The sequence below is a fragment of the Caenorhabditis briggsae genome (genome assembly GCF_000004555.2).
Source record: "Caenorhabditis briggsae complete genome, chrV, whole genome shotgun sequence".
In the NCBI taxonomy this organism is placed as follows: Eukaryota; Metazoa; Nematoda; class Chromadorea; order Rhabditida; family Rhabditidae; genus Caenorhabditis; species Caenorhabditis briggsae.
Window position 1 is genome coordinate 13,078,920 of NC_013488.2, and position 27,941 is coordinate 13,106,860.

Here is a 27,941-nt window from a genome sequence, read left to right on the forward strand (position 1 = left end):
AAAAACAGAAAATTCGATTTCAGATGTCTTTTTCTGAAATTCGCTTGGATGTGTTTATGACGTAATATTTTTGCGTAGACGTCAATAGATTAGGAGCTTCACTTCTAAAAAGTTGTCTTTTTTAATAAGCTCTAGGCTTTTGGGATTGCACAGAAAAGACTTTTCATTTTCACAGATTTCTTATGATGTGTGAATAGGAAAAAAGGAAGTGAAGAATCGAATGAAAAGGATAAAAGAGTATAAAGATTGATGAATGTTTCATGAGTCAGGTAATCCAAGATCTTTGTCACATAAACTATGAGATATATGAGATTACTCGGAGAAGAAATCTGAAAAAACTACAAATATCTTCAGAAAAGAAAAAGTAAGCAGAAGACATAAAAAAGGGGGCATGGGGGAGGATTGGAACATAAACAGAGGGGAGGTCTGGATGTCAGAATGAGTTCTCATCAAGCAAAAAGAGAGAGATGTAACAAGAAGAAAAAAAGGAACTCTCTGACTCAGATGGTTTTATCTTAAGCTACTTTGTTCCCATTTGTTCCAATTTGTTACCTTTTTATTGAACAAAAAGAAGTGGTCTAAAACTTGGACCTCAAAATGGTATTTTTCATCGGAAAGTGGAACAAATCTAAATAGAGAAAGAAAGTCTGTTGCTTGATTTCTTTTCTCTGTTTTTGAATATCTCAATGACATTGTTGATGAAAGAGTGATCACACAAAGCCACCAATGACGATGATGACCCCAAGGTTTTAAATAAAACTGATTCCGAAAATCTGTTCATTGAATCAAAATCTCACGGGTTTTGATTCTGAAAAAAGCAGGAAGAAGCTGTTTGTTCTATGTCTTTTTTGCGAACGTAATTAGAATATTTAGAAGAAAAAAAACGAAAAGGAAATAAAAGTTATTGACTCGGTGAATCATTCTGGAGATGATGAGTGAGAGGGGAAAAGACGAACGAAAAATATGATACAAACCGTCACAATTAGCATAATTGGAAATAATTTGCTTTTTATGAGTATCAATGTCTGTGAAACATAGAACGCAAAAGAGTTCTGACTATTTAAAAAATCAGATAAGTTTAAAAGGAATTTTCAAACGGAAAGATACAGATTTTTTAAAAACTCTAAAATTTAAAAATTCGGAAACTATGAAAACCAGAAATTCAGAAACCCCAGTTATCCTGAAATTCAGATTTCCAAAAATTTGGGAAGTTCAGGAGTTCGGAAAAAATATTTCTCATTTCAGAATTTCAAGAATTCTGTAATCTAGATTTCAAAGTTCTGGGAAGTTTTAATTTTTATTCAGAAATTTTGTGGACTAATGTGGAAAATTCTGAAGTTAGAAATTCTACTCAAAGATACAGTAAGCGGAGCCAGGAGGTTGGAGTTCCAGCAGAGGGCATAAACCTAAAATGACTTCATTTTGAACAATTTTTATTAGGTATTTGAACTTTTCAAAGCCACTGTAATCAATATTTTATTTAAAAAATTAAGTTTGGGATCTAAATTTGAACATTTTTTGATTTTTCGACCTCTGATCAGTTGCTAATTAGAATCGAACTTTGTTGCATTTCGAAAGGCATCAACCAGTCTCGAAAATGGGACGGAAACTAATTTACCAAGAAAATCAAAGTCGGTTCCCTGTTAATTGAATTCAAAGAAAAAAGCGAGATTTTTTTTTGAGTTCTTTGAATTTTAAGAAATTTCAAAAAACAAAACTAGTTTCTTTGAACTTGGTCTAGAACTCGAGTGTCCAAAAATAGGAGTGGACCATATGGGAGCGGAATTTCTCAATCAGCTTAATGAATAGGCGGTGATGCGTCGGGGAAAAAATAGAAGAAAGGTTTCAGAATAAATATGTATGAATTATTCGAAATCCATCAATTCCAGCTGACATCCGGAGCTATATGAGAAGAAAGAGAAATGAAAAATGTGAAGGCGACGGGAGGAGGAAAACGCAAATAAGTTTAAATTAAATGAGATGATGGTCATCGAGAAAAAAAAAAGAAAACAAAGAATTATTCAAAAAATGACTGTGTTTTTCCAGAGATGAAAGTTATCCATCATTTGAGGAATACCAGGAAACGTGGACCTAAAACGAAGGACCAGTCTGAAAATAATGAAATGTACTATAGCAATTAAAGATTTTATTTACTGAAAGAAAACTAAACAATGGAATTGGGAATACAAAGGTGAGGTAATAATAATATCCTATTTGTTGTTTTCATAACACACAAAAGACAAGGAATTCATTATGCGTCAGTGAGACATCCAGACAGGATTATATAACAAATGATGCAAAACAGAACAGAAAAGTACAAAATTAGATTGAGATCAGAAAGAAAGTACCATCATTGTTTTCTTGTTCCTTAAAAAATACCAGTAGCAAAAAATGCATTTTTTCGCAAAAAAATTGGTCATTGAGCATTTGATTCCTTTATTGGCATCCATTAAATGGTATAATGTTGCATCGTTATCGGTTGCCTAATTTTTTTTTTGAAAAATCATACAATTCATACTTACTGGAAAAAACCCTGTAATATGTTCAAAGGCCCCTGTAATAGAAAGGACCCTTCAATAGAAGCACCCTATGAGAGGAGCGTAAAAAGACCCCTGTGATAGAGGGCCTTCCGGAAGTACCTAGGAGCACCAGAAGGGTCTGCCCTTCTAATTCAGGTTTCCCGGTTAGCAATGTTGCAAGGTCTAAAATCCTAAAATGACATCACTATCCACAAACTGTTAAGAATAAACCCACTGCGTCACTTCCTTTTTCGGACCGATTTGAGTGCAAAACCCCCTATGTTTTTTTCACGATTGGAGCTATTCAAGTGGTTCAAACTCTATGCATCATGATTTTTATCCGATTTGCAAATAAATGATTTTCTGGAAATAAAATAACAAGAGCGCAAAAAATTATTGAGACTGTTTGATCAATGCGCCATATAAGGAAACGGAATGGACTGTTGCGTACAGTTCCAGACACCATGCGCTTTCTTATTCTTTCTTTCCTTGCCTTCTCGGTCGTGATGGGATGTAAGTTTTTGAATATATTTATTCAAGTCACAATCAAAATGTTTTATTGGTTAGGTAATTTTACTCAGAGAGTATCAGAAAAAAAGTTCGGCTCAAAAGATTGCCAATTCTTCCTAATAGAATCTTATCCACACAGTCAACTTTGAGCTCCATTTTCTCGATTCCTGTGAAAGATAGCAGAAATATGTCAATTGATTCATTGTTTATCATAGTATCGATTCATTGTTTATCATAGTAACTTTTCATCAGTATATTAAATTTTGATATCTTTCTCAAGAATCGAGATAATTGAGCTCAAAGTTGACGGGTTGGGTAGGCTTTTATCAGAGGGAAATACGGTATATCATTTTATTTAACTTTTCTAGAAAGTTATCCACTTCAGAACCCGAAGTTTTCAATGTTTAAATCACGATCGAATTTGATCAATATGAACAACTTTCAAAGATATCACAACTTTCAGACCCCTACTACCAAGCACCAGCAGATCCATACTACCAGTCGAACTACCAGCAAAACTACCAGCCAATCAAACTCTGGTATACACCACAAACCTACCAAATTGGAACTGGAGTTGTCCCTTCAACAGCTGGAAATCAAAACCCATATAACCCGTATTATCCTTACTATCCATACGATTGGAGCAATTACAACTCAGACTTTTACAATCCTTATAACAATTGAACACCAAATGGAACATAAATAAATATTTTTTTTTCGAAAATTGTAACTAGAGGCTTATCTATTTTCACACTACAAGCTTCAACGGAATGGCCGAAATAGTTTTTCCTCTTGTGTCATGTCAAATATTTGCTTGACATCTCTGAACCCATGTTAGCAGAGATAAGCTCAATGAAACAAAAATTATATCATATCCGGAGGCTTTCGATTACTGTTGATATCATCATTTCGTTGATATTTCCCAATCTAAACTTCATCATCATCTTTATTATTTTGTGATAAAGTGGCAAACTGTCATCTCCTGCTTTTCTTCTTCCTAGTAAACACCGAGTGTAGATTGTTTGGATTTTCAAATCTTTTCTTTTTCTCTTTTTCAGTAGTTAAAAGTAAGAAAGTCAAACAGTGGGGCGGAGGGTCCACCGTCTATTTACTCTGATTCATTTTGACAACCGATCATTGAGTATATAAGAGAAACGGTCGATCGAAAACCCAAACGCCATTTCGAATCATGCAGTTTTCAGCGATTTTATCAGTTTGTGTTCTTGCAGTTGCTGCTCAGCAACAACAATGTGAGTTTTTAGAGAATGCATGTTTTGCTAACCAAATTTACAATAGACTAATTTTAGATACGAATAATGGGCAAACAGTGACGACTAATCAGTTTGCAGCCGCTTACTCAACGAATCAGTATCAAACTGGACAAGGAAATCAATACGATCAGAGTGGACAGAGTACTCTTCAATATAATAATGGAGCCACTTCCCAACCTATCATGTACAATCAGAATCAGTATGGAACCACCTCGCAATACGGACAAAACCAGAACCAGTATGGTGCCACTTCTAATACCTATAATCAAAATCAGCAAAATGTCAATCAGCAACAATACTCCACTACTGGATACAACAACAACCAACAAAACCAGATGTATAACCAGCAAGGACAAAACTACGGAGGACAAGTTCAATACGACGCCGGACAAAACCAAATGGGACAGTCGGGACAAGTGCAAGGATACTCGAACAATGGATACTCGAACCAAAACTCGCAAATGAGCCAGAGTCAAGCCAGCAGTGGAACCAGCAGTGTTTCTCTCATGGATTATTCTTTCAACAATGGAAATTGTCAATACAAGGATGGTCAAATTATTGAGAATGGACAGACCAGACAGGCAACTCAACAAGAACTTCAACAGATTCAGCAATACAGAGACAGTGTTGATCAGTACATGAACCAAGTTAACGGATACGTAAGTGATCTTTCCTCTTCTCAAGTTTATATAAATATTTTATAGGTTGGCCAATGGATCAACTCTGTGTTCCAAACGCTTCCATCAGTCAACAACTCTTTCCCGAATATCCCCACTATGCCAACCATGCCACAGGTAAGACACATCTCAACCACTCAGTATTTGTGCCAAAGAGGAATCTTTGTAGGCTCCGTGTTTGTGCAGCGCCCAGAACTGTGGTAACACAACAAACACCAATACCATTGGAACCTCACCACAATACGATGCCAATGGAAACTTGATCAATTCACAATACCAGCAATCCAATCAAAATCAGAATGGACAGTACCAGAACACGCAATTCCAGCAACAGAACGGACAGAACCAGAACAATCAGTACCAACAACAAAACGGACAAAATCAGAATAACCAATATCAGCAGACGAGTAACCAACAGATGAATAATCAACAGTATCAAAGTGGAAACTACCAACAGACCAATGATCAGACAATGGGACAGCCAAATCAAGGAAACCAACAATCCAACAACCAACAGATGAGTGCTCAACAGACGCAACAACAGCAACAGTATTATGGACGAAAGAAGTAAAGAATTCTGATTTTTTCGAAAATTATTTTTCCCGCTTTGAATATTCTTGCCTGTATTGTTTCAATAAATCCTTTCACATGGAAGATGTTCTCAAGTTCTCCATTTTTATACTTTCCTGGCGGGGCTGGTTTGAAATGAAACATTATCCGGTTAGGCGGGTCCACCCGGGCCAGATTCTGATATCTCAAAATTCTGTTTTCAAAGGGTTTATGAAATTTTCTAACAGTTTCAAAGTTTCGATGTTTTTTTTGAAAGGGCAATATTTTTTGAAGTGGAGTTCAGCAAATTTTTCTCAAGAATTTTCCAAAAATCAGCCTCCCTGTCCGGAGTATGACAAGTACCGTAAAACCTGTAACAAAAGGGACCTTTAACTTTTTACTTCAAGCCAATTTATCTAGATTGCTATCAAGGATACATAAAAATTGTCAACTGATGAATTGCTTATCATAATATCACAAACATTTTATCAGCTGACACGTTTTTGATATCTTCGTAGGAGCCAAGAAAAATCAAACCAAAAAAAATCACTTGACAGGGTAAATGTTATAGGGTTTATTACAGGGTTTAACGGTTTGTCAATTTTCAAGATGTACTAAAAAACAACTCACTCTCCGGAAGCACTTGTTTTCAGTTCTCTCTGGATTTCAGTCAATTGTCTTTTCCCGCTCTTTTTTTTCAGTTTTCTCATCCAGTTCAATGTGTCGGGTTGTATCGATATATCTTTCTGATTGCAATGGCAAAGCAAAACTTGGCACCAAACAAATGCTGAAGAAGAAAAAGAAGAAGAAGAAGCTGCTCTCTTTGCTAACCCGCTGGTTGAGATGTGTTCCAGGACGTTGTAATGGGCGAATAAGAAACAAAACGTATTGAAAGGGATCGCCTCTGTTTCTCTTCTTCGACCACACACCATCTTCAATCACCCACCTCGGTCCACCCAACAATTGGCGAGTGTATCTGAGAAGTGCATCTGTTCTTGATTTTTTCTGACCCTCTAAATGAGTAATTCATGTTTCTTGTGGACGATCATGAATTAGAAAGTTGTTTATCATTTGGTCACTTGAAGATATCAATTTCATAAAATCTGCCACATTCTCTAGTTTCAATATCAAAGTGTGGCTGGAATGCCGAGTAAACAAGACTATATTCCACATCTGCTAAGTTGTTGCTGTGTTTTTTGAGTTTCTCGGACCAGATGGAAGAATAACGATCAGTATAAACATGTGTAGTATTTTTGTGGTTTTCGTGTTATTCTGAAGTTCAGATTTTTCGCTCGACTTTTCAGAAAAGTTGTTGGAAACTTATTTGTCAATTAAAGGGATTTGTGAACTTTAATTTCGCGGATCCAGTCGACTTAACGGTCCCTGATTCTATATGGATGATTAATTTTTTTAAAGACAAAGTCTAGAAAGCGGACATAATCTTTTTTGAATGTCCTTATCTTTTTTCACATATCAAAATGTTTCGTTAACCTGCGAGTTTCGTATAATTTTGTAAGCCGAATAATTAAATTGAAGAACACAGTTTCCAAAATTATTGAGATCGTTCCCGAGCTTTAGCGAGCATAGTTGTACTAGACTGTAAGGACGGACCCTTTGTTTCAAGACACCACCACCCTGTAATTAGAATTAAGAGGGCTTTTACCTTTTTTGCCATTTTTTTTAATTTTCGAAAAAAAAAATTCGGTGGACATTCGTTCAAAACTCATAAAAATTGATCATTCACCAAAATAGAGCAAGTTTTTGAGAAAAATTAGTGTTTCAACAGATACTGTGAAATTGTGGAATTTCAGCAATATTTTTCAATGAAATCGTACGGAACTCTTTATTTCAGACAATACAATTTCAAGTTATCAAGTATTCACTTATTCATTTTTTCGCGAATTAACCGATGGTAGTTAACATTTTCTAGAAGCCCATCTTCGAGATCTTGCCCAAACCCCATCGTCGGATGGAGGTAGAATATCTCACCTGTCTGGAAGAATTGAAGACTTTCTACACTATTTGAAAACAAAAATGAACCATTTTCCTCGTATTCATGGATTCATTCATGCCATCGAATCGTTGTTATTTTCCTATTCGCTGTTTATCGGAGTCATTCTCGGAGGGGCCCTTCTGTTGAAGGGGCTTCTGTCCTTTTATTATTTTCGTTTTCAGAATTAAATTCCAGTACGAATGAATTCACAGTAGCATTATGAATCATTTTGTACAATGTTACATCTTTTAATCCAACTTTTTATTGCGATATCTATACAAAAAAGATTGAATTAACAGATCATTCTCTCTCCGTTTTTTCCAACATCTTTTCCTGTTCCCACACTGATACTTCTTCTTCTTCTTCTTCTTTTTTTTTGCTCTTCTTCTCCCGGGAGCTCCCACCTCTTCTCTTCATCTCCCGCCCGCAATTTTTGTGTTGTTGTTCTCTCTATCTCTCCTTCCTGTCCCATACTTCTCGATGTGCTGCTGCTTTGGCTCGATGTTTTACACTCTTTCTCTTCCGAAGAGGACGAAGAGAGAGGATCCTCCCCAGCTCAGAACGTGTGTAATAGTAGGAGAGCACCACAGAAACTCGGACAACCTTGAAGTGTGGGCGGCACTTTTTATACTAATTGTTGCACTTCTTACTTGTATACAATGCTACTTGTATCTCTGGTTACGGTATCCTAGGCTAACAAAACCTTGTTTGAAGTTTGGAACATTTTCTGTTTTGGTTATACAAATTCCGATACCTCCCGTTATCTTCTAATATTTCTTTATAAAATATAGTTTCCCTCTGAAATTATGATCATTCTTCATGTAATATAATTTGTTACTTTATGGATTACTGATTCGGAAGATACTCCCAGAAACATCTCTTTGAATACAAAATTCCAATCTTTTTAGAATAACCTCACTACCATCATGGCGCCAGGAGGGGCGCCTAACGACGCCAACCTCAGCGAAATGGCGCGTAGAGGTCAGAGCCAAGAAACTGAAAAATCCACGACTACACTATCAACAATTGCCGTAAAAGCTGGTGTCAATGCCTCCATAGTTGTTGCGCTTCTCAAAGTGAGTTTCAGAACTTTCTCATCTTTCTTAACTATGACACTCAGAGCGCTGGTTATATCCAACTCCGAGTGGACGAAATGCAACCGAAACTTCTTTCCATTGGAAACTCATCACAAGAAGCAAAGGATTTATTGAATATCCACGATGATCTCATCAGAAGACTTCAAGAGAAAGACGATCAAGTCTTAGCTCTTTTGAGTCGAGCCGACAGCCTTGGAGCCGAGAAAACGAATCCGAACGAAGCGATTGTTTACGACGAAATGGCGAAAAGTTTGCGGGAGGTTTGTATTATGCATTTCGATGCGTTTTGCGTTTTTTACTTTTTTCCTATACAGCTGCACCATAAATCAGCACATTAATCTGCGTTGTATAGGAATCCGACCGGATGGGGGTTTCATGTTTTTACTCTTTTCTTACGATACTAAAATGTCGCATTCTCAGACCTGGAGATCCTTGAATCGTCAACTTCTGCTGCGTGGATATATGCTGAGAGAAACTGTCCAGTTCTACACATTGGCTGAAAGTCATCAGAGAGTAAGTTCCTATTTTCAGGACAATCTGAAATTATTATATTTCCAGCTCTCTACAAAAACCATTGAAATCGTGGAGCAGATCAATGAACAGAATTCCCAACAATTAAAGTCTTCCATTGATAAGCTCATCAATGATATCATCGATACCACCGCCTCTGTCGTAGACCTAGGATCTTCTGTGATCTCTCAAATTCGCACACTGGGACAACTAGATGACAATCCAGAGCGACCGCAGGAGATTCTAGAAGCGTCTGTGAGAATTGAAAGCATCATGTTGAGGTAACCCCAGTCTAAACGCTTAGAATCTTACATTTTATCAATTTTTCAGAGTGGCTTCCGATTGGGAACGATCCGAAGCTCTGTGGCAGGAGAGAAAGTCAGGAGCTGCTCCACAGACACAAACGACCACAACAGAAGATGAACTGGTTGTCATTGAACAATGGCTCACATACGCAGAGAAGAAGGTAAAAGCCCTCAATGAAGCTGGACAGAAAAACGTTCTCAATGAAGGAAATGTGAGTTCGAGATGCAAACTAACCTATGGAAATTAGCATTTTCTAGAAACATGTGGCCCGTCTACGAGATCTTGCCCAAACCCCATCGTCGGATGGAGGTAGAATCTCTCATCTGTCTGGAAGAATTGAAGAATTCCTACACTACTTGAAAACCAGAATGAATCGCTCTCAACGTATTCATGGATTCATTCAAGCCGCCAAATCGATGTTATCTCAGCTGAATATGATGGCTGAGGACATGAAGAGTGCGAATGCGGCGATGGCGGGAGAGTTGGCGCCACTTGCTAAACAGAAAGCATCACCATTGATTCATGAAGGAAAGGATATTGCTTGTGAGTGAAATTTTAAGAACTGCCCCAGCTAATTTTCTGTTGCGTTTTCAGCGAAGGAAGTGTTGAGCTACGAAGAACAGCGACTTGTGAAACAGTATGTGGAAGATCTATCGGAAAAATTGAAAGAAATCGAATCTCTCGCCAAGCAGAGAAAGGAGTCAGGAAAAACAACTTCTCATGTAAGTTTTTTAGTCTTTCTATATTAGAATATTAAACCATCTCATTCAGTCTCCACGATAAAATCATGGCTTGACGGTCAGGCATCTGCGTTCTTGGCCCAAAAAGGAGATATGGGTGGCAATTTGAACGATGCTCGTGATTTTGTTGTGGCTCACAAGCAATTCGCCACTGAAGTCGTCAACAGAGATGCTGATGTGATGAGTCTTCTTGCAAAGAAACCCCAAATGTCTCCAGAAGAAGAACAGCTATTGACAGAATTCGTCAAGAATTATGAGAAGATCAAGGACATCCTAGAAAACCGTATTCAGATCGGAACCACTTACGAACAAGTTCACAAGTTTGGAAAAGATCTTGAAGGATCGTTCGATGCACTTCAAACTCTCCTGGAAAATAATCAAGAGTATACCAACGAAAAGGTTGCTGCACAAATTTCAAATGTGTTCCAGATGATTTTAGAGACATTGAGTCAGGAGAAACATCAAGGTTTGTGGAAATCCATATGCGAATCTATATTTAGAACTTCAGGAGAGAAATTTATTTCTAATGCGACCCAAATTGGAAAGTCAGACGAGTGGTTGAACATTCAAAGGGCTCAAGAAGCAGTTAGAAATATGATCACTGATCATGAGAATCGATTCAAGTACGTTCAACACAAATGGACAGAATGGCAGATGGATAAGGTTCGCTCGTATTCTTATTAATCTTTTTATTATGAAAACTTTTCAGAACTCTACTACAAAAGTGGAGAGTGTGATGGAAGAGATTCAGATGTGGCAAACGGATGTGTTGGAGTTCATTGGTAAAGTTGATAATTCCAGTATCACCAAGAAAGAGGTACATTTTCCCTAGCTTTAATTTGAAGCATTTAAAACCTGAAACTTTATATAGGAAGTGGAAGAGACCCAAAAGAGAATTTCTTCTTTCAAAAACGCCGCTGATATGCACAAAACCACTCTTGAAACGTTGAAAGAAGAGAACAAGAACGAGGAACAGATCAGCCGAATCAATGTATTAATTGATAAGAATGACTACATCAAGACTCGTCTGGATCAATTGAGCCAAAAAGTTGAGTTGGCCTCTCTTCTGAAAATAGTTGAAGATGTTCAAATCTGGCAAGAGGAAATGGTGGAAATCATTAGAAATATGAATCAAGTCGTCACTACGCAATCAAATAATCAGGAACAATTTGAACACGTCAGACGGAAAATTGAAGATTTGAAAGTTGAAGTTGACAAGAAGAGTGAGCATTTGGAGGCTTGTAAGACACTTTCCCAGAGTAAGTATTTTTTTGGAAAAGGATTAGATACTCAACACAGTTTGTTTTCTTTTTCCAGACGAAACGTTCCAAACACAACTTTACAAGACTATCCAAAACCAGGAACAAATCCGCCTCACTACTCTAGAATTGCAAGAGAAACTCGAAATCACAAAGTTGATTCGTGTTGTCCAAGAGATTCAGATGTGGCAAGAAGAAGCTATTGAAATCATTCGAATGTTGGATAGAACTCAACCAGCTAACATTCAAGAAGCAAATGAACTCATTGACAGAGTTCATGATCTTCAACAAACAATTGAGCACAAGTCTTCTAGAATTCAAGAAGTTAAGAAAATGTCGCAAGGTAGGTGATTTACTCTTTATATCCATTATTATGAAGTTTGAAATTTCAGTACCTGAATTTGTACAAAAAATGGAAGAGGTCGAACATGTTCAAGAGCAATTGAAGCATCTCACTGTTGAGCTGGAAGAGAAATTGGAGCAACAAAAGTTGGTGAAAGTCACGGAACACATTCAAATGTGGCAGGAAGAAATGGTCGAGATCATCAAGATGTTCGATAGTACTCCAATGAAAACTGTTCAGGTGAGTTTTAAAAGTGCATTTGAGTGGAAATAATAATCAAAATTTTGATAGGAAAGTGAAGAACTCCAAGAGAAGGTGAAGCTTGTCAAAGAGGCAATTGAAGTACAACAGCCAAAAATCGAAGAGGTTGTATCCAAAGCCAAAGATATCGCAGTCAAGACACAGATTGCTAGAGCTGTTGAGCAACAGAACGTGATCAGAGAAATGACAGAAAACTTGGAGAGAAAGGCTATTTTCGCAAGTTTCGAATTGTCAAAGCCGCAACAAACAATTGAAGAGACAAAGACCATCGAACTGACAAGTCTCGAACAAACCCAGATTACCTTGACTCCAGAAGAAAGACAAGAACTTCAAATACTGAAAAAGATTATAGAAGAGATACAGATGTGGCAAGAAGAGACTATCGAGATTATTCGATTAGTTGATAAGGCACCGAAGACAATTCAAGAATCGGAAACACTTGTGAAGAAGGTCAACGAAATCCATCAGACTGTGGAGGCTCAGACCAGACGATTGGAAGATGCATCCAGATTCACGAAGGATGAAACTTTTACCAAGACTGTTCAAGAGATGATGACTAAGCAACAACAAGTTCAACAGCTAGTTAAGGAACTTCACGAGAGAGCCGCTTCTCAGAACATTGTCATTCGTAAGCAGGAAGAAGAACGGCAGAGAGTTCAGGCACCACAGATCCTTACCCAGCTGAAGGACGACGAGGTTAGTTGATTTTCTGGTATGGCACTTTGAAATACCCATATCTAAAATTTTCAGGTTGATGAAGGATGCCGTTATGAATTCTTGGCAAGAATCAACGGGGAGCCTGAGCCAAAAATCTCATGGCTGAAGGATGGAATTGATGTGAAGAGCAACATGGACTACCGTCAGGAATACGTGAATGGAGTTGCCACACTGGTAATTGAAGAGAGTTTCATCGAGGATACTGCAGAATACACTGTAAAAGCTACAAATGTTGGAGGATCCGCTTCAAGTAGTGCCAACTTGATTGTCAAGTGTAAGGTTTCACCTAGCAAGTCAAAAAAATTAAAATATTTCAGCGAGAAGTGCAATGTCATCCGCAATTCTTGAAGAAGACAAACCAAGATTCGTGAAACAAATGCAAAGTGTTCAAGTGAATGAAGGAGAAACTGCTCATTTGGATTGTGTGGTTGTTGGAAAACCAGAACCAGAGGTTACTTGGTTCAAAGAGGAAACTGCAGTCAAGGAGAGCCAGAGAGTTCATCTTACATTCTCTGGAGATCACTGTCAAATGGTAATTGATCAAACTGTTCCATTGGATACCGGAACATATACCGTCCGTGCCAGGAATGTTCACGGAGAAGTTGCGAACTTTTGTCAGCTTCGTGTTCTTCCGAAAAAGCAACCACCACCACAGACACCACCGAAACCAAGAACTCCAATTCAAAGACCTCCAGTCATTCAGCCCCCACTCACAAACACCACGTGGCAAGAAGGAGAAACTGCAACACTCCAAGTATTCTCGTATGGAGAACCAAAGCCAAGAGTCCACTGGAAATTCAATGATTCTCCAGTTCAAACTTCGAGTCAAGTGCAAATCTCAGAGCAGGAAGATGGATGGTCAAGACTCACAATTCAACAGATTTCCCCAGTCAACGCTGGCATGTATACTGCTGTTGCTGAGAATGAAATTGGAGAAGCTGTGACTGGTGCCACTGTTCATGTTCAACCATCATTGAAGCGAGTGGTTACCACTGAACATCATCTTCAAGAAGATCTTAACGAACAAATCGGTCAGTCAATTCAACAAACAGTCATCACCAAAACAAGCTGTGAAATGGAAAATAGAGAACGATCAGATTTCCCACAACCAAGAGAGCCAGAAAAGATTATCGATGAGAAGAGATGGGTTGAATTGGTGGAGCAACACTTCGAGGAACATCTTTCTCAGAGATCCATTTCTCCAGTTCCTCAAATTAGAGAAGTCAGAAAGACAGAATCTCAGCAAAGGTGGATCGATACAATTGATGAGATTTGGTCTCCAATGAGAGATGTGGAAGTGACAGAGACGAGAACAGTTTCTGGAATGAATCAATATAGTTCACACAATGTTCATGAACCTTCTCCACGCCCAGTCGGATATCATACAACCACTACAACCACCAATATCTCTCATATCGGACAATCCCATGAACCAATTCAGCCAGTTATGGGAAGATCTACATCATCGAATGAGACAGTGAGAACAATGAATGTGGCAACTATCCGTCAGTCTCCACAAAGAGAAGTTTATGAAGCCAGAACGACACCCGGACCAACTTCTGAGCATGTGGCTACTATTAGAAAGACTCCGGTTCGAGAAACACATCAATCTTCCATTTCGAAAGCTCCATCTCTGGAGAATGTTGCAAAGATCCGTCAGTCTCCAGTTCCAGAAACTCATAGATCCACGTTGACAAGAAGAAGTCCATCCGTTGAAAAAGTTGCTAGATACCAACAAGCAGCTCAACCAGAAACCTACCAAGCAACGACTACTGGAGGACAACCATTGGCTAACATTGCAGTTAGTTATAGTACTCATTTCACTTTTCAAAATGCTTCATTTCAGCAAGTACACGCTCCAGCTAAGCCAGAGCGTCAGGCCATCACTAAAGAAGCTCCGCAAATAGACAGAATCGATGACATCCTGGCGACCCCACATGAGCAAAAGGTGACCACTGTTGTCAAACAGACGGAGGAAATCACAGGTGATGTTGATGTGAGTGACAAAAAATAGTTCATTTTCGAAAACTGAAGTTTCAGAGAGAGTATCAAGAACAACAACAGAAGCAGAAACAAGTCACGAGCACAGTGACTGAGACAACTTCTGGAGAGGGATGGGTTCAGCATCAGCATCAAGACTTTGTGGAGCCACACAAATCTACGGTGACCGTAAAGAAGTTGGATATTGAGGAGTCACAAAACATCAACCAACAGAGGGTGAGTCTTTGTTTTTGTTCCGAATTAAAGTACCTCAATTAATTTCAGTTCAACCAGCCTGAACAAAAGAACATTGTCACTGAAAAAATTCAGGAAGATGTGCACAGAGAATCAAGAATTCCTGTGAAACGTGAGCCGCAAACCACTACCACTGTTACGGAAATGACATCTGGAGAAGGGTGGGTTCAGAATACTCATCAAGATTTCCAAAATCCACATCTTTCCACGACAACTGTGAAGAGATTGGACATTGATGAAGGACACCATGTGAACTATCAAACTGCTCAGCAATCACAGCAACAAACTGTGAAAACACAGAAGGAGGAAGAAGAGGAGTCGAGAATGAGAAACGAATCGAAGATTCCAGTGAAGAAAGAGCCAAAGACAACAACTACGGTGACTGAGACAACATCTGGGGAGGGATGGGTTCAGAATGTTCATCAGGACATGAGAAGACCGGAACAATCGACAATCACTGTGAAACGGTTGGATATTGAAGGAGGAGAGCATGTTCAACACGACATTCAGCAGAATAGATCTGGACAGCAAACTATCACAACCAAGAAGGAAGAGGAACAAGATCAACGGAACAAAACAGAATCACGTATTCCAATCAGAAGAGAGCCAAAAACAACCACAACGGTAACCGAAACGACTTCTGGGGAAGGATGGATTCGGAATACTCACATGGATGCAGCTCATCCACATTCAACTGTCACTATGAGAAGATTAGGTATCGATGGAGAAACAAACACAAAGAAGACAACCGCTAGACCAATTAGTAACGAGTATAGAAGACAAACAGATGAGGAATCCTCTATTAGACAGAGAGACAGTTTTATTCAAGCATCAGATGTTGAAGGATTCTGGACTGATGGAGCCTACACTGATTCTGCACCAACTCCTCCACCACAACCAATTCACAGAAGTACTGCAGAGGATAATATGCAAAGGATTGGATTGTCAAGAACAACAACAGAACCAGAATTCATTAAGGCATTTGAAAGAGAATATACTGTCGAGGAAGGAGGAAGGATAGCGATTGAATGCATCCTTGTTGGAAATCCAAAACCAGCAGCCAGATTCTTCTTCAACAATAAGCAGGTCACTGAGAAATCCGAATTTTTGAAGATCTGCCATGTCAACGACACCTACTCGATTATCATCAGTCCTGCTAGATTGGAACATGCTGGATATTATAAAATGATTGCTGAAAATAAGAGAGGAGTCACAGAATCGCTGACTGTCCTCCACGTTCGTCCTAGATCTCTCCAAACTTACCAACAAAAGAAACAAGAGGAAACTCGACTACAACAACAACAACAACAAACACGAAAAAATGTTCCAACTGAATATACTACTGTTGAAGAGGAATTCGCAATGTTCGAATACGAGCAGAGAAGACCACTGAAACATGAAGCATCAAAGCTCTCAACTCCACCACCAGCTAAACGAATTGAGTTGGAACATAAGAAAGATGAAGAGCATCTGGAGACGTACGATTTAGAAGGAAAGAAAACATCTGGACATCCTCCACATTTCACCCAGACACTTGTATCAACTGTTGTTGCTCAAGGAGAAAATACGACCTTTGAAGGAATTGTAACTGGATGGCCTGCTCCAACAGTCGAATGGACTATTGACGGAAGGCCACTTGATTTGAAGGATATCAGAGTTTCGAATATCGGAGGACGGGTTTCTCTTCACTTCCTCAATTGTCAACTCTCCCATGCTGGAAAATATATGTGCACTGCCAAGAATAACAGTGGAGTTGCTACGAGTAGTGCGCAGCTTGTTGTTAGACGTTAGTGATAAACTTCAATTTGTACGGAAAACAATTTTTTTCAGCAAAAACGATTGCTCCAGATTTTATTCAACGACTTATCAGTGAAGAAGTAGAAGAAGGACGCCAATTAAAATGGACTGTGCGAGTGACTGGAGACCCGATGCCCAAGGTTATTTGGATGCGCGATGGATATGAGATTCCTGACTGTGAAGAAGTGAGGATTGTTGATGTAAGTTCAACGATCCTTCTGGAAAATTTGTCTTTTTTTTTCGAAAAGTGTACAAACCGCGGCTAAAGATCTAAGAGTCGGCTATAACTTGCGTTTATTATGAAAATTAGGGAATTTTTGAATACGCAAGTTATAGCAATCTCTTAGATCTTCAGCCGCCGTTTGCAAGATTTTAGGGAACCCCGCCTTACCTGTGAGGTCCCTTGCTGAATCTCTGGTACGGCTTATTGAAGAAGCCTTTTTTTGAAAAAAACATTTTCTCATATTTCAGCATGGTGACGGATATCATTCCTTGGTGATTGTCAGAGTAGAAGGTGCAGATAGTGGTCAATTCACTTGTTTGGCTGAAAACATCGCAGGAGAAGCGAGAAGCACAGCAGATTTAGTAGTACGACCGGCTGGTTCAAATCCAGGAAACTACTTCCATGTAACTAAAGTCACACAAGAGAAGCAGGTATGAATTAGCGAGAATATAAGAGAAAAACAATAATTATTTTATTTTTTCTTTTTAGGCAAAAGGAGCCGAACCAACAACAACGAGCGCATTTTCGATCGAAACACCCCGACAGAGTGAGATGTTATAATATCTCCGTTGTATCGGATTTTAATTATATCCCAACAAAACATTATTTCACTCTTTTTTTGTTATATTTTTAATTCCATGGTATAATGTAATTATTAGTCGTTTTTTCTTAATAAATAATAATTTTAATCTCCTTTTCTTCTATTATCATTTCGTTTTGCCTCGTAAAGCTAACCCTCCGCAGCAACCATCACTTCTTCTCTTCGATTTATTTCCCTTCTCTGTTTCTCCGATTTTTGGCACCTACTCGCTTGCTTCGCTCTCCTTTTAAGCATTCGATATTTTTTAGGATTTCCTTTTTCTCACAATGAAATTCCTTATGTTCCTATATACTCTAGCCATGAGTGGCATGAATTTGTATACAGTCAACGATGAACAGTAAGTTATAATTTTAGAAAAAAAGTAGAAATGTCACATTTCCTTTATAGTGAGTTCAGTAATTTGACATTCAAGTTACAACTTCGTCAATGGGACGACCATGATTGGGAAGCTGAGCGATTGCAGAACTTACTAGACGATGCACATAGAAGAGATAATTTTGTGAGAACTTTGAGAATTGAGATAATTGGTTCCCTCGAAAAAGTATTGCGAAATCCGTTTTTTTTTTCGAAAAATGGCTTTGCACCAAAAATGTACTGAACGTGTGGAGACGATGGGCTACATAGAAGCGCCCACAAACCGTCAACTTTGAGATCAATCATCTTGTTTAAGATGAGAGATACTAACACTTTCTCTACTGATAAAATATTGGTGATATTATTTTAAATAATTTATCAGTGACAGATTTCTGATATCTTTGAGATAATTGAGCTCAAAATTCCCTTTTGGGTGGGCTTCTATCAGAAGCAGTACTGTATTACAATCACCTATAACAGAATTCAATACCCACAGAGGTTCTCGAAATATTACATCTTTATTCTAGAGACAAATCATGATTGGGATGTGCTGCCTGATTTTCATCTCTACGTAAGTTTCAGATTCTTTCTATTGGTTCAATATTACTTTACAGAACTGTGTGTTTCATTTACATTGGATACAATTTACTCCAAGATTTACTACGCGCTGTCCGAATTTACAGAAATGGCGAGCAAAATAATCCGAGTGAGTTGCTCCAATTACTTTCTTTAATGAGTTTGCTCTTCAGGATATCGCTTCGAACCATTCATTGTGTTTTTCAAATCCTTCGTCGCACTTTTCGCTATCATTCGATACATTCTATATGAAGTTTGGAGACGAATTGGAAACGATTTCGTTCATGCTCAAGATGATTAGGATCGTTTCGAAAATATTTATAAACACTATTGTACAAAAGGTGTGAAAAATCATCAAAACACAGCGATAATAATATTCATGTCATATTTTGTTCAAAACTCCCACATAAACATATTGTTTCAGTTTTAATGTTCACCGGACATGTTTACATTGTTTCTCATTTATATTTGGAGTTTTCATTTTATAACTTGTCATAAAAAAGTGGTTTGTATTTAAAAAGCGACTAGGTCAACATGTAACACTCATTCGATGATGAATTTCAAATCTGTTCTATTTTTCTTTTTCATCGTTGGATACGTCACATCGTGTGATGATTTTTGTGCGGAAGATTGTTTCGCTGAAGTAAGTGAAATTTAGCGTTATTGTACTTGATTTGTCTCGATTTACAAAATAAAGTTAAATTTAAAACGTCGAACTTCTATGGGACTTTTTTTAAAGTTTGAGAGTATTCAAAGACATCGAAATTTCAAAAAATCCAACCCATCCGACTTTAAAAGTACGATTTATCTTATTAGGGATGCATCGACTCGTATTGTGATGCGGGACTCGGATGCGTCTGTCTTGCTTGCGACTACTATGACGATCCACTGGCGTTGGATGCTGTGAGAAGAATGAAGAAGGATATCATCAAAAGAAAACTCACAACTCCGAAACAATAGTTTTGTATAAATTTTCTCAAATCGTTTTTTTTTCAATAAACGTCTCAAAAGAAATTTGATCGTTACTGTACTCATTCCATTCTGACATGATCAACATGAAGGAACGACTTTTTTTGTCAAATAGTCGTGACAGACAGATTGTTCAATGCCTCGGCTGTCGGCTTATATCTTCTGGTCAGAAGATGAGGGATGTTCGGCTTTTGGCCAGATATTGGGTAGGTTCTGTTCGGAACTTGCGAACAAACAGCTGTATAGCGGATCATGGTCAGATTTAAGACTAGAAGTTGAAAGTTAGAATACTACTAGCTTGGATTCTTGTCATAAGTTTGCCAGAGTTTGGTCGGCTTGAGTAACGGTTTCATCTGACCAACCTGCAGGGTTTCCGGGATCAGTATTATTGTTTGTCATCAACCTTAACGACGGCAAGTATCAAAAAGTAAATAGGAGATCATCTGAAAACGGTTGGCAGAATATTTTGAAACAGTATGAACATACATCTACTCCATTTGCGTCAGAGCCATGTCTTTCTCAAAATTCGTTCTAAAAACTGTATCCGTGTTGCGTGGTAAGAAAGGAAGTATATGTCATATTTCTACTTATCATTGAGAAGGATTGCCTCGATTTCCTTTTGTCTCAAAACTCCGGAAATTAGAAACCTATCAGAAGACTGGAGGCGGCGGCCGCTTTGCAGTCAGAAGGAGCACAAAACGTTGGCGTCAGAAACATAAAACAGTATCGAGTTGAATATACGTGCCTTTTTCTTCAATTGCTTCGAACGATAGTTTCAACACCTTTTTGAATCTTGATGTAAACAGCGTCCCAGTATTTGAAGTTTAAAAAGGGCAAACATGAAGTCTGCATTATGGTTTCTCTTTGCACTTTTGATGGTTGGATGCTTGTGCCAGATCTCTCCACACCGTGGACCAAGAATGAGGTACTACTGAAACCGTGTTTGTATGATTTACCGATTCCAGCAACACTTTCCGTTTCTCCACATACACACGAGAAGCAAAAGTTCATATCTTTCGATCCACCAAATCTTCTGTCATTGTAGCTCCATCTCTACCAATCAGGTATCGTAACTTCATAGCAGACACCGCATGACTCACGTTTTCAGATTCAATGACATCAACTACTACTGGTACGGAAATTATGTTTTCGATGACAGCCACCCACTGAAATGCGAATATGACATAGATGAATCTGATCACGAGTTTATCTCAGTTGTTCACAAAGACGGTAGCAAACCTCAATCTCTTCAGTACGGTTGTTTGAACTATGAGCAATGTTGTGGTCTAGAGTGTTGTGGAGACATTCGAACTTCGACTGTCACCATGTGGTAAATGAAAACTTGAGAGAACGAATCTTGGAAATATCCTTTGCAGTATTGTCTTTCTAATCTTCCTGGGATTATGCGTTGCCGTCTCGAAGTACAATGCTTATGTGAATTCGCGCAGAGAATCGGTTTCGATGAATGCTATTCGTCTTCCTCGAAAACCGCGTGCAAAAAAGAATGCTGAAATTCATGAAGTTTGATCTGATGTCATGATGTCATGTTATCTTTCCTGTTTCCATTGTACAGTTGAATTCCATGTTCAATCCTCTTAAACATCTGAAATTTTGTGGAAAGTACAGAATTCTCTAATAGAATCCCACCCAACCCGTAAATTCTGAGCTCAATTATATCGATTCATGTAAAAGATATCAAGAACTTGTCAGCTAATAAAATATTGGTGATTTCATGATAAATAATTCACCAGTTGAAATATTTTCAATATCTTTGACAGGAATCGAGATCACCGAGAAGTTGACGGTTTGGGTATGCTTGTATTAAAGAAAATGCGGTATATGCAATCTTACATTTAACCAGTTTCCATTTTTTTTTTGAATGATTTCCTGGTGGGGTTTTCCTAGAGTTTTTGTTCTTCTCTAATCGGTCAAAACCAATTATTATGATTTTTCAAACCTGCTTGGTTGGCGCGCCTGTAGCGCGCCTCCAGTGCACCATAGAGTGCCTTGATGTTGATTATATTAATTGCGGTACAGAAATCAAAAGTAATGATCAAAGACATTGTTACACACTGTTTTCAAAATGGTTGGACAGTTACGAGTAGTCCAAGGTAGCAATATTTAATTTTGTTTTTTCCATCTATTGTGGCTAATCAATTTGAAATCGGTAGACTGTAACAATTCAATTCCCAATTGAGACTGACTTTAATTTCACCTTTGTCAGTTGTATTTCTGTACGCATGTGAATCGATTTCAATGACTTACACCCTGCTCTTCCTCCTTGCTCTTTCAGTCGTGTCTATCAAAACTCAAACAATTGAAGATGAATATCAAGAGCCCCCCAGCAAGTTTGTTAATTTTTTACAATTATTTTGTATTCATAGTTCTACTTTCAGCTCAACAGATAATGCATCCTCCTACGACACCATTGTAAAAAAGTTTGTGAAGCAAAACTCGATAAAATCGGGAGTAATTACTTCTCCATATCTCCAAATCAGGTTCTCTGATAAGAAAATATTTTCAAAAATAGTATTTTCAGATACAAAAACATCAATTACTATTGGTTGGGTTATTATTCGTACAATTCAAATGATTCAATGAGATGTGAATATCCAATTGATGAATCTGATACCGAGTTTCGTGGTGTCACTTACCCAGACGGTACTAAGCCGTGGGCACTCTCCTTCCGGTGTCAGAAAAATGAGAGCTGTTGTGGTTTAGAATGCTGTTCAGAGAGCCGTAGTTCCATTTTTATTGTTGGGTTGGTTGCCTAATAGCAAGAATATGATTTTGAATATGTCCAACTTTTCAGAGCAATAATATTGTTTTTCGTTGGACTCTACTGGGTCATCATCAAATACAGAAAATATGGAAAGCATAAGAGAGAAGCTGTTGCTAACGATACTTCGGAACCATTGAGAAATCCGAAGGTCTAATCATCTTAATTTTGTTCCTTTACCTGATGTTTTATCATTTATTGTTTTCGTGTATAATGAACAAAGATCGGTAAATTTGGTCAGATGTTGTGAAATGAACGAGACGCCGTCCGAATGTCTTCGTCTCTCGATCCTTGACAGTGTCCGAATTGATGGCGTAGATTGTTGAAAAAAGTGAAAAAGAAACAAACAAGTTATTCGTCTACGACAATGGATGTTTCCGTAATTTCTATACTATTTTTTCTCGTCATTAGTTGCGAAGGGTACCGGAGAGTCCACCGAATTCGGTACGACTCATCTCAATTACGGGGGTATCTATTCAGTGATCCCAATGTTACTTCTACATATTTTGACTCAGAAGCACAGATCTACATTATTAAAAAACCATCAGTTCCTATTACGTATGCATCTATAGGACGGAAGCTTGAAAAATAATATACATCTGATTTAGATTTGACAACACTTCCTATCATTGGAATGGCTTATTCCGAAAGAGTGAAGAAGCTGAAAAAGTTTGTAAATATGGTCTGACAGAACTGGATGTGGAGCTTTTCAATACGAGATTTTCTAATGGAACCAACCCCACCGCACTTGTTTTTGAATGCAGTAAATGGGATGAATGCTGTGGGACCAAATGTTGCAATAACATTACTGGGTTTCTTATTACGTATGGGATTAATTTCCCGTAAAACCTGTAATATAAGGGCCCCCAACTTTCAACTTTAAGCCAATGCATCTCCGTTTCTGTTCAAGATATGAAAAATTTATCAACTGATAAATTGTAGATCATAATGTCACCAACGTTTTATCAGTTGACTACTTTTCGACATCTTGCATAGGAATTAAATTAATTGACCTCAGACTTGACAGTGCGGGCGCCCTTCTAATACTTGTTTTACGGTATTTAATTAAAACTCTAATAGTTGGTTTTCAGAATGGGATGCTTTGCAATGCTGTTCGTTTTGGTGATGGGTGTGTTTTATTGTGCTTGAAAATAAATGTTCTGCTCGAATATGTATTGTACGGATTATGACAAATAAACCTCTTTTACACAGTTCTGTATACCGCATTTCGCCGAGGTTCAAATTTTACCGAATTCCAATCACACAGAAAGGCCAGCTGACGACAGGTCAAAAAACAAACAACAATTTGTTGGAAAGTATTTGTCTCCTAATTTTACACAGTCCCTATCGAACGAAAACGAAATGAAGATGGCAACATAACTGACAGACTGTGTTTTCTTCCTTTTCAGATGAACATCTCACCGATTATTCCTTTTCTTCTGTTCTTATTTTTTGTCGATAGGAGCAGTGCAAGAAGTGGAGGAAGGGGTGGTGGAGGTGCTAGAGGAGGCTCGCGGGGAGGTTCCAGATCCAGAGGGGGTGGTAAATTCCATTCCAGGTATGATCTCAAATATGCTTGGGATTCCAGTTTTGTAGTTTTCAGTTCTAGTCACTCATATGTTCACTATGACTCTTCTTCGTTTCGTTCGACTGTTTTCAAACCATCCACTTCCAGTTCATACTTTTCAACGGGCACCACTGGAAACACTTATATAATCAATCAACCAGCAACCCCGATTATGTAAGTCAGGCTATTTTCAGGGAGCTACTATCCATTTGAGGCATGAGCTGAGCCACTCCGAGTAATGGGAGATTGCCAAAGGTTTCGTGAGTTACTCGGTTTAACCTCTCGAACCGGGTAAGTCCCAAATTCGAAGAATAACTCCCGAAGCCTTCAGCTAATTTTCATTATTTGGGGTGTCCATGTAGTTATCCAAAATATTGAGTCCCTTATTTCAGTTACGATAATCATTACTACTACTGGCACGGATATTATCATAGTCGCCCTGAAAAGAAATCGGTCTGTGAGTATACAATCACGGCTGAAGATGGTGAACTTTTTAATGTAACGTTTTCAAATGGAACAACACCAAAATCGTTAACTTTTGGGTGTGGAAGTTTTGAAGAATGTTGTGGAATGTCTTGTTGTAGTACTGTTGGAACATGGATCGCAGTGTTAGTTGGAAAAGTTATATGAATCCATGGAAACTATTATTTCAGAACCATTTGCTTGCTTTTCGTGATAATAGCATTGGGCTATGGATGTTGGGTAGGTTGAGCAAAAACTCGGTTCAATTAGAATCGGGTTGAGCAAAATTTGCCTATTTCTTTTTATTTTTTTCTGATTAAGTTCGCATTCATTAATCGGTTCCTCAATTATGATGTCATTCATTGTAAGAGCATCCAGTCAAATGACTCATTATTATTTTGAAATCAACTTCTAAAAGTGATAATGAATGAATCACAAACTTATTCAAAATACCGTTTCCGTTGTCCGTAACACAATCAAACAAGAAACAAAACTGGTCGAGTGTTTGAATCTCTGCGTCTCTTTGATCTTAATTTCTATCATGAATCGATCTAAAAGGAGAACGAAACGAAGAGATAGGTCACTTGCCTTACTTTTTTCTTTTACATGAACATTTCCTTGTCTTTTCTCATATTCTCTATTCTTTTCATCTATGAAATAAGTGCAAAAAGTGGTGGAAGAGGCGGTGGTGGAGGAGGTAGAGGAGGGGGTGGAAGAGGTAGCAGTGGATCGAGAAGCGCCTTTTCAAGATCCGGATCTTCTGGAGGGGGGAAATATCATTCTAGGTAAATATTCGATGTGACTAACATTTGCATTTTAATAAACTTTCAGCTCAAGTCATTCCAATTACATCAACTACGATTCCTCCTCGTTCCGTTCCAGTGTTTTCAACCCATCAACATCTAAAACATATTTCAGTACGGGAACTACCACTAACACATTTGTTATCAATCAGCCAGCTACACCAATCATGTGAGTTCTATAGTTTTTAGTGTATGAATCTGAAGATGTTTGCAGATACGATAACCATTATTATTACTGGCACGGGCACTATCACAGCCACCCAGAAAAGAAAACATATTGTGAATATGCAATAAGTGAGGAAGATGGGGAGCTGTACAATGTCACATATGAAAACGGAACAAGACCGAAATATTTGACGTTTGGATGTGGGAGTTATGAGAAGTGCTGTGGATTGTCGTGTTGTAGTTCGATTGGAGATTGGATGGCATTGTGAGTTTAAAAGTCCTGAAGGGTCTTTCAACTAAATCATTTTTTCAGATCAATCTGGTTCTTGATCTTCTTCTTGGCGTGCTGCTTCGGCTCCCGCAATAACTAATCGCTGGTAGGAAACAACGAAACTTACGAGGTCTTTGATAACTGTGATGCATAATATTTTTGTACGAGTTCTTTAAATTTATACATTCATGAAAATTTCAACGAAAAATCTTGATGATAGAACTAGTGTTCTGAAGCAGCAGATTTTCAAAAAAAAACCTCGTTTAAAATTGGAACATTCTGGAAAACAAGCCCACAAACAACCTCAATCACCTTCTTGGAATCCCTTGAGACCATTGGCTCATTTCTCCTGCCACCCCTTGAAAAAAATGACGTCATCCCAGTTTCGTTTCGTTTTTCAACTGGAGAACCAGAAAGCAAAATGTTTGACATGTATTCTCATTAATGCACAGCACGGCATGTAAAATTCTCCACAACAATTGCTACTTCTCTTTTTCTTTTTTCTTCTTGGCTCTGACAACTCAGTGAGCAACTCATCTGACTGCTAGCAAATATTCCTCGCGTCTAGTACGTAGGCAGCTTCTCTCATAACTCTCTGTTCGTCTGCGTCTCTTTTGTGCTCCGCATCTCTTGTGTTGGTCCCTCACGGTATACTTCAACTGGCGGAGAGAGTCATACATGTGGACTTATTGAAATTCTAAGCGATTAATCCGAGAGATAAGATGTTGAAACCCATTGATTTCTTCTGTTAACCTGGACATTCTCACTAACTTTTGATTCAAATTTCTGTATAGGCTTTTCTCTTGCCACTACTAGCTGTTATTATGAAAGTCAGACTTTGTTTCATTTTTCTCTGTTTACTACTATTATTCTCGTTATTCGATGAAACCTCCGCGCGAGGTGGCGGTGGTCGAGGCGGCCGAGGACGCGGACGCGGACGGAGTGGAGCTCGTGGAGGTGGAGGATCGCGTGGAAAATCCACAATGAGAAGTGGAATCCGCGGAAGTAGCTCGTATTCTGGAGGATATCGTCAAGGAGCCTATGGATATAAAACGTAAGATTGCGAAATACTTTGAGAAGCGTTTGATTTAAAATTTCAGACAATCATCAACATCTTCTTTTTCCAATTTTGGTTCATCATCTTTCCGAAATCAACACTTTTATCATAATCCAAACATTCAAGTACGAGCTGGTCATCCATTTGTGATTCTGGCGGCAACGCAACCCATGTTGTAAGGATTCAGAGAAAAGTTTTTCGAAATTTATATTTTTGTTTTTTTCAGTTATGATAATCGAAACTATTACTGGAGTTATAGTCTGACAAAGTCTGCAACAAGCAACGAAACTCGGCCGGAATCCATTTGTGAATATGTTTTTGGAGAGGATGATGGAGATTTGCGAAATGTAAGAGAGATTTTAAAAGGATTAGAAAATTTAAAAAAAAAATTTTTCAGATGACTTTTGCCAATGGAACTCAAGTCAAATCGATATTCTTCAGTTGCACAGGAACTGTTGATTGTTGTGGAATGTATTGTTGTCATGATTTTGGCCAGTGGTTCGAGCTGTGAGTCAAAACTTTTTTCTTCTTTTGAAATGTTTATTTTTTCAGGTTATTTGTTATTGGGTTCATTGCCGTAATCATATTCATAGCCTACCATGCAAAACGGAGCGAGATGGCAAAAGGATCATCATCGAAAGATTTAGAACCACTCCGACCAGTCAAAGCTAAAGGGAAAACTGGAAAATGACAAAGTCGAGAAAAAAAAATAAATGTATATACCACCTCAGGAATCTTCTTCACCGGTATCAATTTCAAGTTCCTTTACCTCAAAAACAGTATGAAACATTATCGAATTTCTTTGATTTAAAAGAATTCTTGCTTCTTCTTTTCATAAACCAAATAAATTTTCTAATACACATGAAAATATTTTTTAATTTCGTTCATACACGGGAACATGCTAACGGATCCGTTTGGGTGTCACCTACCGTAAATTCTGTATAAGAAGGGCTTCGAAAAATAGAAGGACCCCTTGTAATAGAAGGGCCTCTCCCTGTAAAGGTAAAAAGGACCCTATAAAATTTCCCTTGGAAACGGTACTTCTGGGATAGGTAGGATACCGTGGCCTAGCGCTCCTAGTAGTTTTAGGAACGCATTTTCGAAAGAACAGACGGCTCTAGTATGAAATTCTGGTCCTCAAAAAAATTCTGGTCCTCAGAAAAAATTCTGGTCCTTAGAAAAAATTCTGGTCCTTAAAAAATATTCTGGTCCTTAAAAAATTCTGGTCCTTAAGTAAACATTCTGGTCCTTAGAAAAAAATTCTGGTCCTTAAAAGGTGTTCATGTAAATATAAATTTTTCATCGGAAAATTTCGTAAAATCCATGAATT

At 38.2% G+C, this 27,941-nt stretch overlaps 8 protein-coding genes across 8 annotated transcripts; all 8 read left to right on the top strand.

Moving 5' to 3' along the window:
- Positions 1 to 2,983: 2,983 nt before the first annotated feature.
- On the top strand, positions 2,984 to 3,713 carry CBG19193 (the record flags this gene model as incomplete). Its single annotated transcript, XM_002637431.1, has 2 exons — positions 2,984 to 3,032; positions 3,493 to 3,713. 2 exons carry the CDS (start codon positions 2,984 to 2,986, stop codon positions 3,711 to 3,713), a joined length of 270 nt encoding a protein of 89 aa, XP_002637477.1.
- Positions 3,714 to 4,218: 505 nt separating this feature from the next.
- On the top strand, positions 4,219 to 5,548 carry Cbr-pqn-31 (the record flags this gene model as incomplete). Its single annotated transcript, XM_045237953.1, has 4 exons — positions 4,219 to 4,279; positions 4,337 to 4,959; positions 5,005 to 5,094; positions 5,147 to 5,548. The coding sequence occupies 4 exons, from the start codon at positions 4,219 to 4,221 to the stop codon at positions 5,546 to 5,548; spliced, it is 1,176 nt and encodes a 391-aa protein (XP_045096713.1).
- A 2,897-nt stretch (positions 5,549 to 8,445) lies between these two features.
- On the top strand, positions 8,446 to 19,498 carry CBG19196 (the record flags this gene model as incomplete). Its single annotated transcript, XM_002637433.1, is given in 23 exon segments — positions 8,446 to 8,595; positions 8,607 to 8,876; positions 9,037 to 9,129; positions 9,175 to 9,407; positions 9,457 to 9,643; positions 9,690 to 9,975; positions 10,027 to 10,154; positions 10,182 to 10,835; positions 10,882 to 10,989; positions 11,044 to 11,431; positions 11,490 to 11,774; positions 11,824 to 12,014; positions 12,066 to 12,731; positions 12,786 to 13,026; positions 13,070 to 14,553; positions 14,599 to 14,748; positions 14,793 to 14,969; positions 15,018 to 16,773; positions 16,818 to 16,984; positions 17,256 to 17,438; positions 17,497 to 17,554; positions 18,577 to 18,668; positions 19,355 to 19,498. The coding sequence occupies 23 exon segments, from the start codon at positions 8,446 to 8,448 to the stop codon at positions 19,496 to 19,498; spliced, it is 8,091 nt and encodes a 2,696-aa protein (XP_002637479.1).
- Positions 19,499 to 20,346: 848 nt separating this feature from the next.
- On the top strand, positions 20,347 to 21,034 carry CBG19197 (the record flags this gene model as incomplete). Its single annotated transcript, XM_002637434.1, has 4 exons — positions 20,347 to 20,432; positions 20,473 to 20,571; positions 20,616 to 20,837; positions 20,884 to 21,034. 4 exons carry the CDS (start codon positions 20,347 to 20,349, stop codon positions 21,032 to 21,034), a joined length of 558 nt encoding a protein of 185 aa, XP_002637480.1.
- Positions 21,035 to 21,763: 729 nt separating this feature from the next.
- Positions 21,764 to 22,443, top strand: CBG19198 (the record flags this gene model as incomplete). The annotated part of the gene is made up of 4 exons (XM_002637435.1): positions 21,764 to 21,855; positions 21,904 to 22,005; positions 22,047 to 22,268; positions 22,320 to 22,443. The coding sequence occupies 4 exons, from the start codon at positions 21,764 to 21,766 to the stop codon at positions 22,441 to 22,443; spliced, it is 540 nt and encodes a 179-aa protein (XP_002637481.1).
- Positions 22,444 to 23,695: 1,252 nt separating this feature from the next.
- Positions 23,696 to 24,564, top strand: CBG19199 (the record flags this gene model as incomplete). The annotated part of the gene is made up of 4 exons (XM_002637436.1): positions 23,696 to 23,844; positions 23,890 to 24,027; positions 24,246 to 24,461; positions 24,507 to 24,564. 4 exons carry the CDS (start codon positions 23,696 to 23,698, stop codon positions 24,562 to 24,564), a joined length of 561 nt encoding a protein of 186 aa, XP_002637482.1.
- A 357-nt stretch (positions 24,565 to 24,921) lies between these two features.
- On the top strand, positions 24,922 to 25,654 carry CBG19200 (the record flags this gene model as incomplete). Its single annotated transcript, XM_002637437.1, has 4 exons — positions 24,922 to 25,100; positions 25,147 to 25,287; positions 25,333 to 25,548; positions 25,597 to 25,654. The coding sequence occupies 4 exons, from the start codon at positions 24,922 to 24,924 to the stop codon at positions 25,652 to 25,654; spliced, it is 594 nt and encodes a 197-aa protein (XP_002637483.1).
- A 724-nt stretch (positions 25,655 to 26,378) lies between these two features.
- CBG19201 lies at positions 26,379 to 27,302 on the top strand (the record flags this gene model as incomplete). Its single annotated transcript, XM_002637438.1, has 5 exons — positions 26,379 to 26,608; positions 26,655 to 26,786; positions 26,838 to 26,958; positions 27,009 to 27,118; positions 27,164 to 27,302. The coding sequence occupies 5 exons, from the start codon at positions 26,379 to 26,381 to the stop codon at positions 27,300 to 27,302; spliced, it is 732 nt and encodes a 243-aa protein (XP_002637484.1).
- Positions 27,303 to 27,941: the final 639 nt, after the last annotated feature.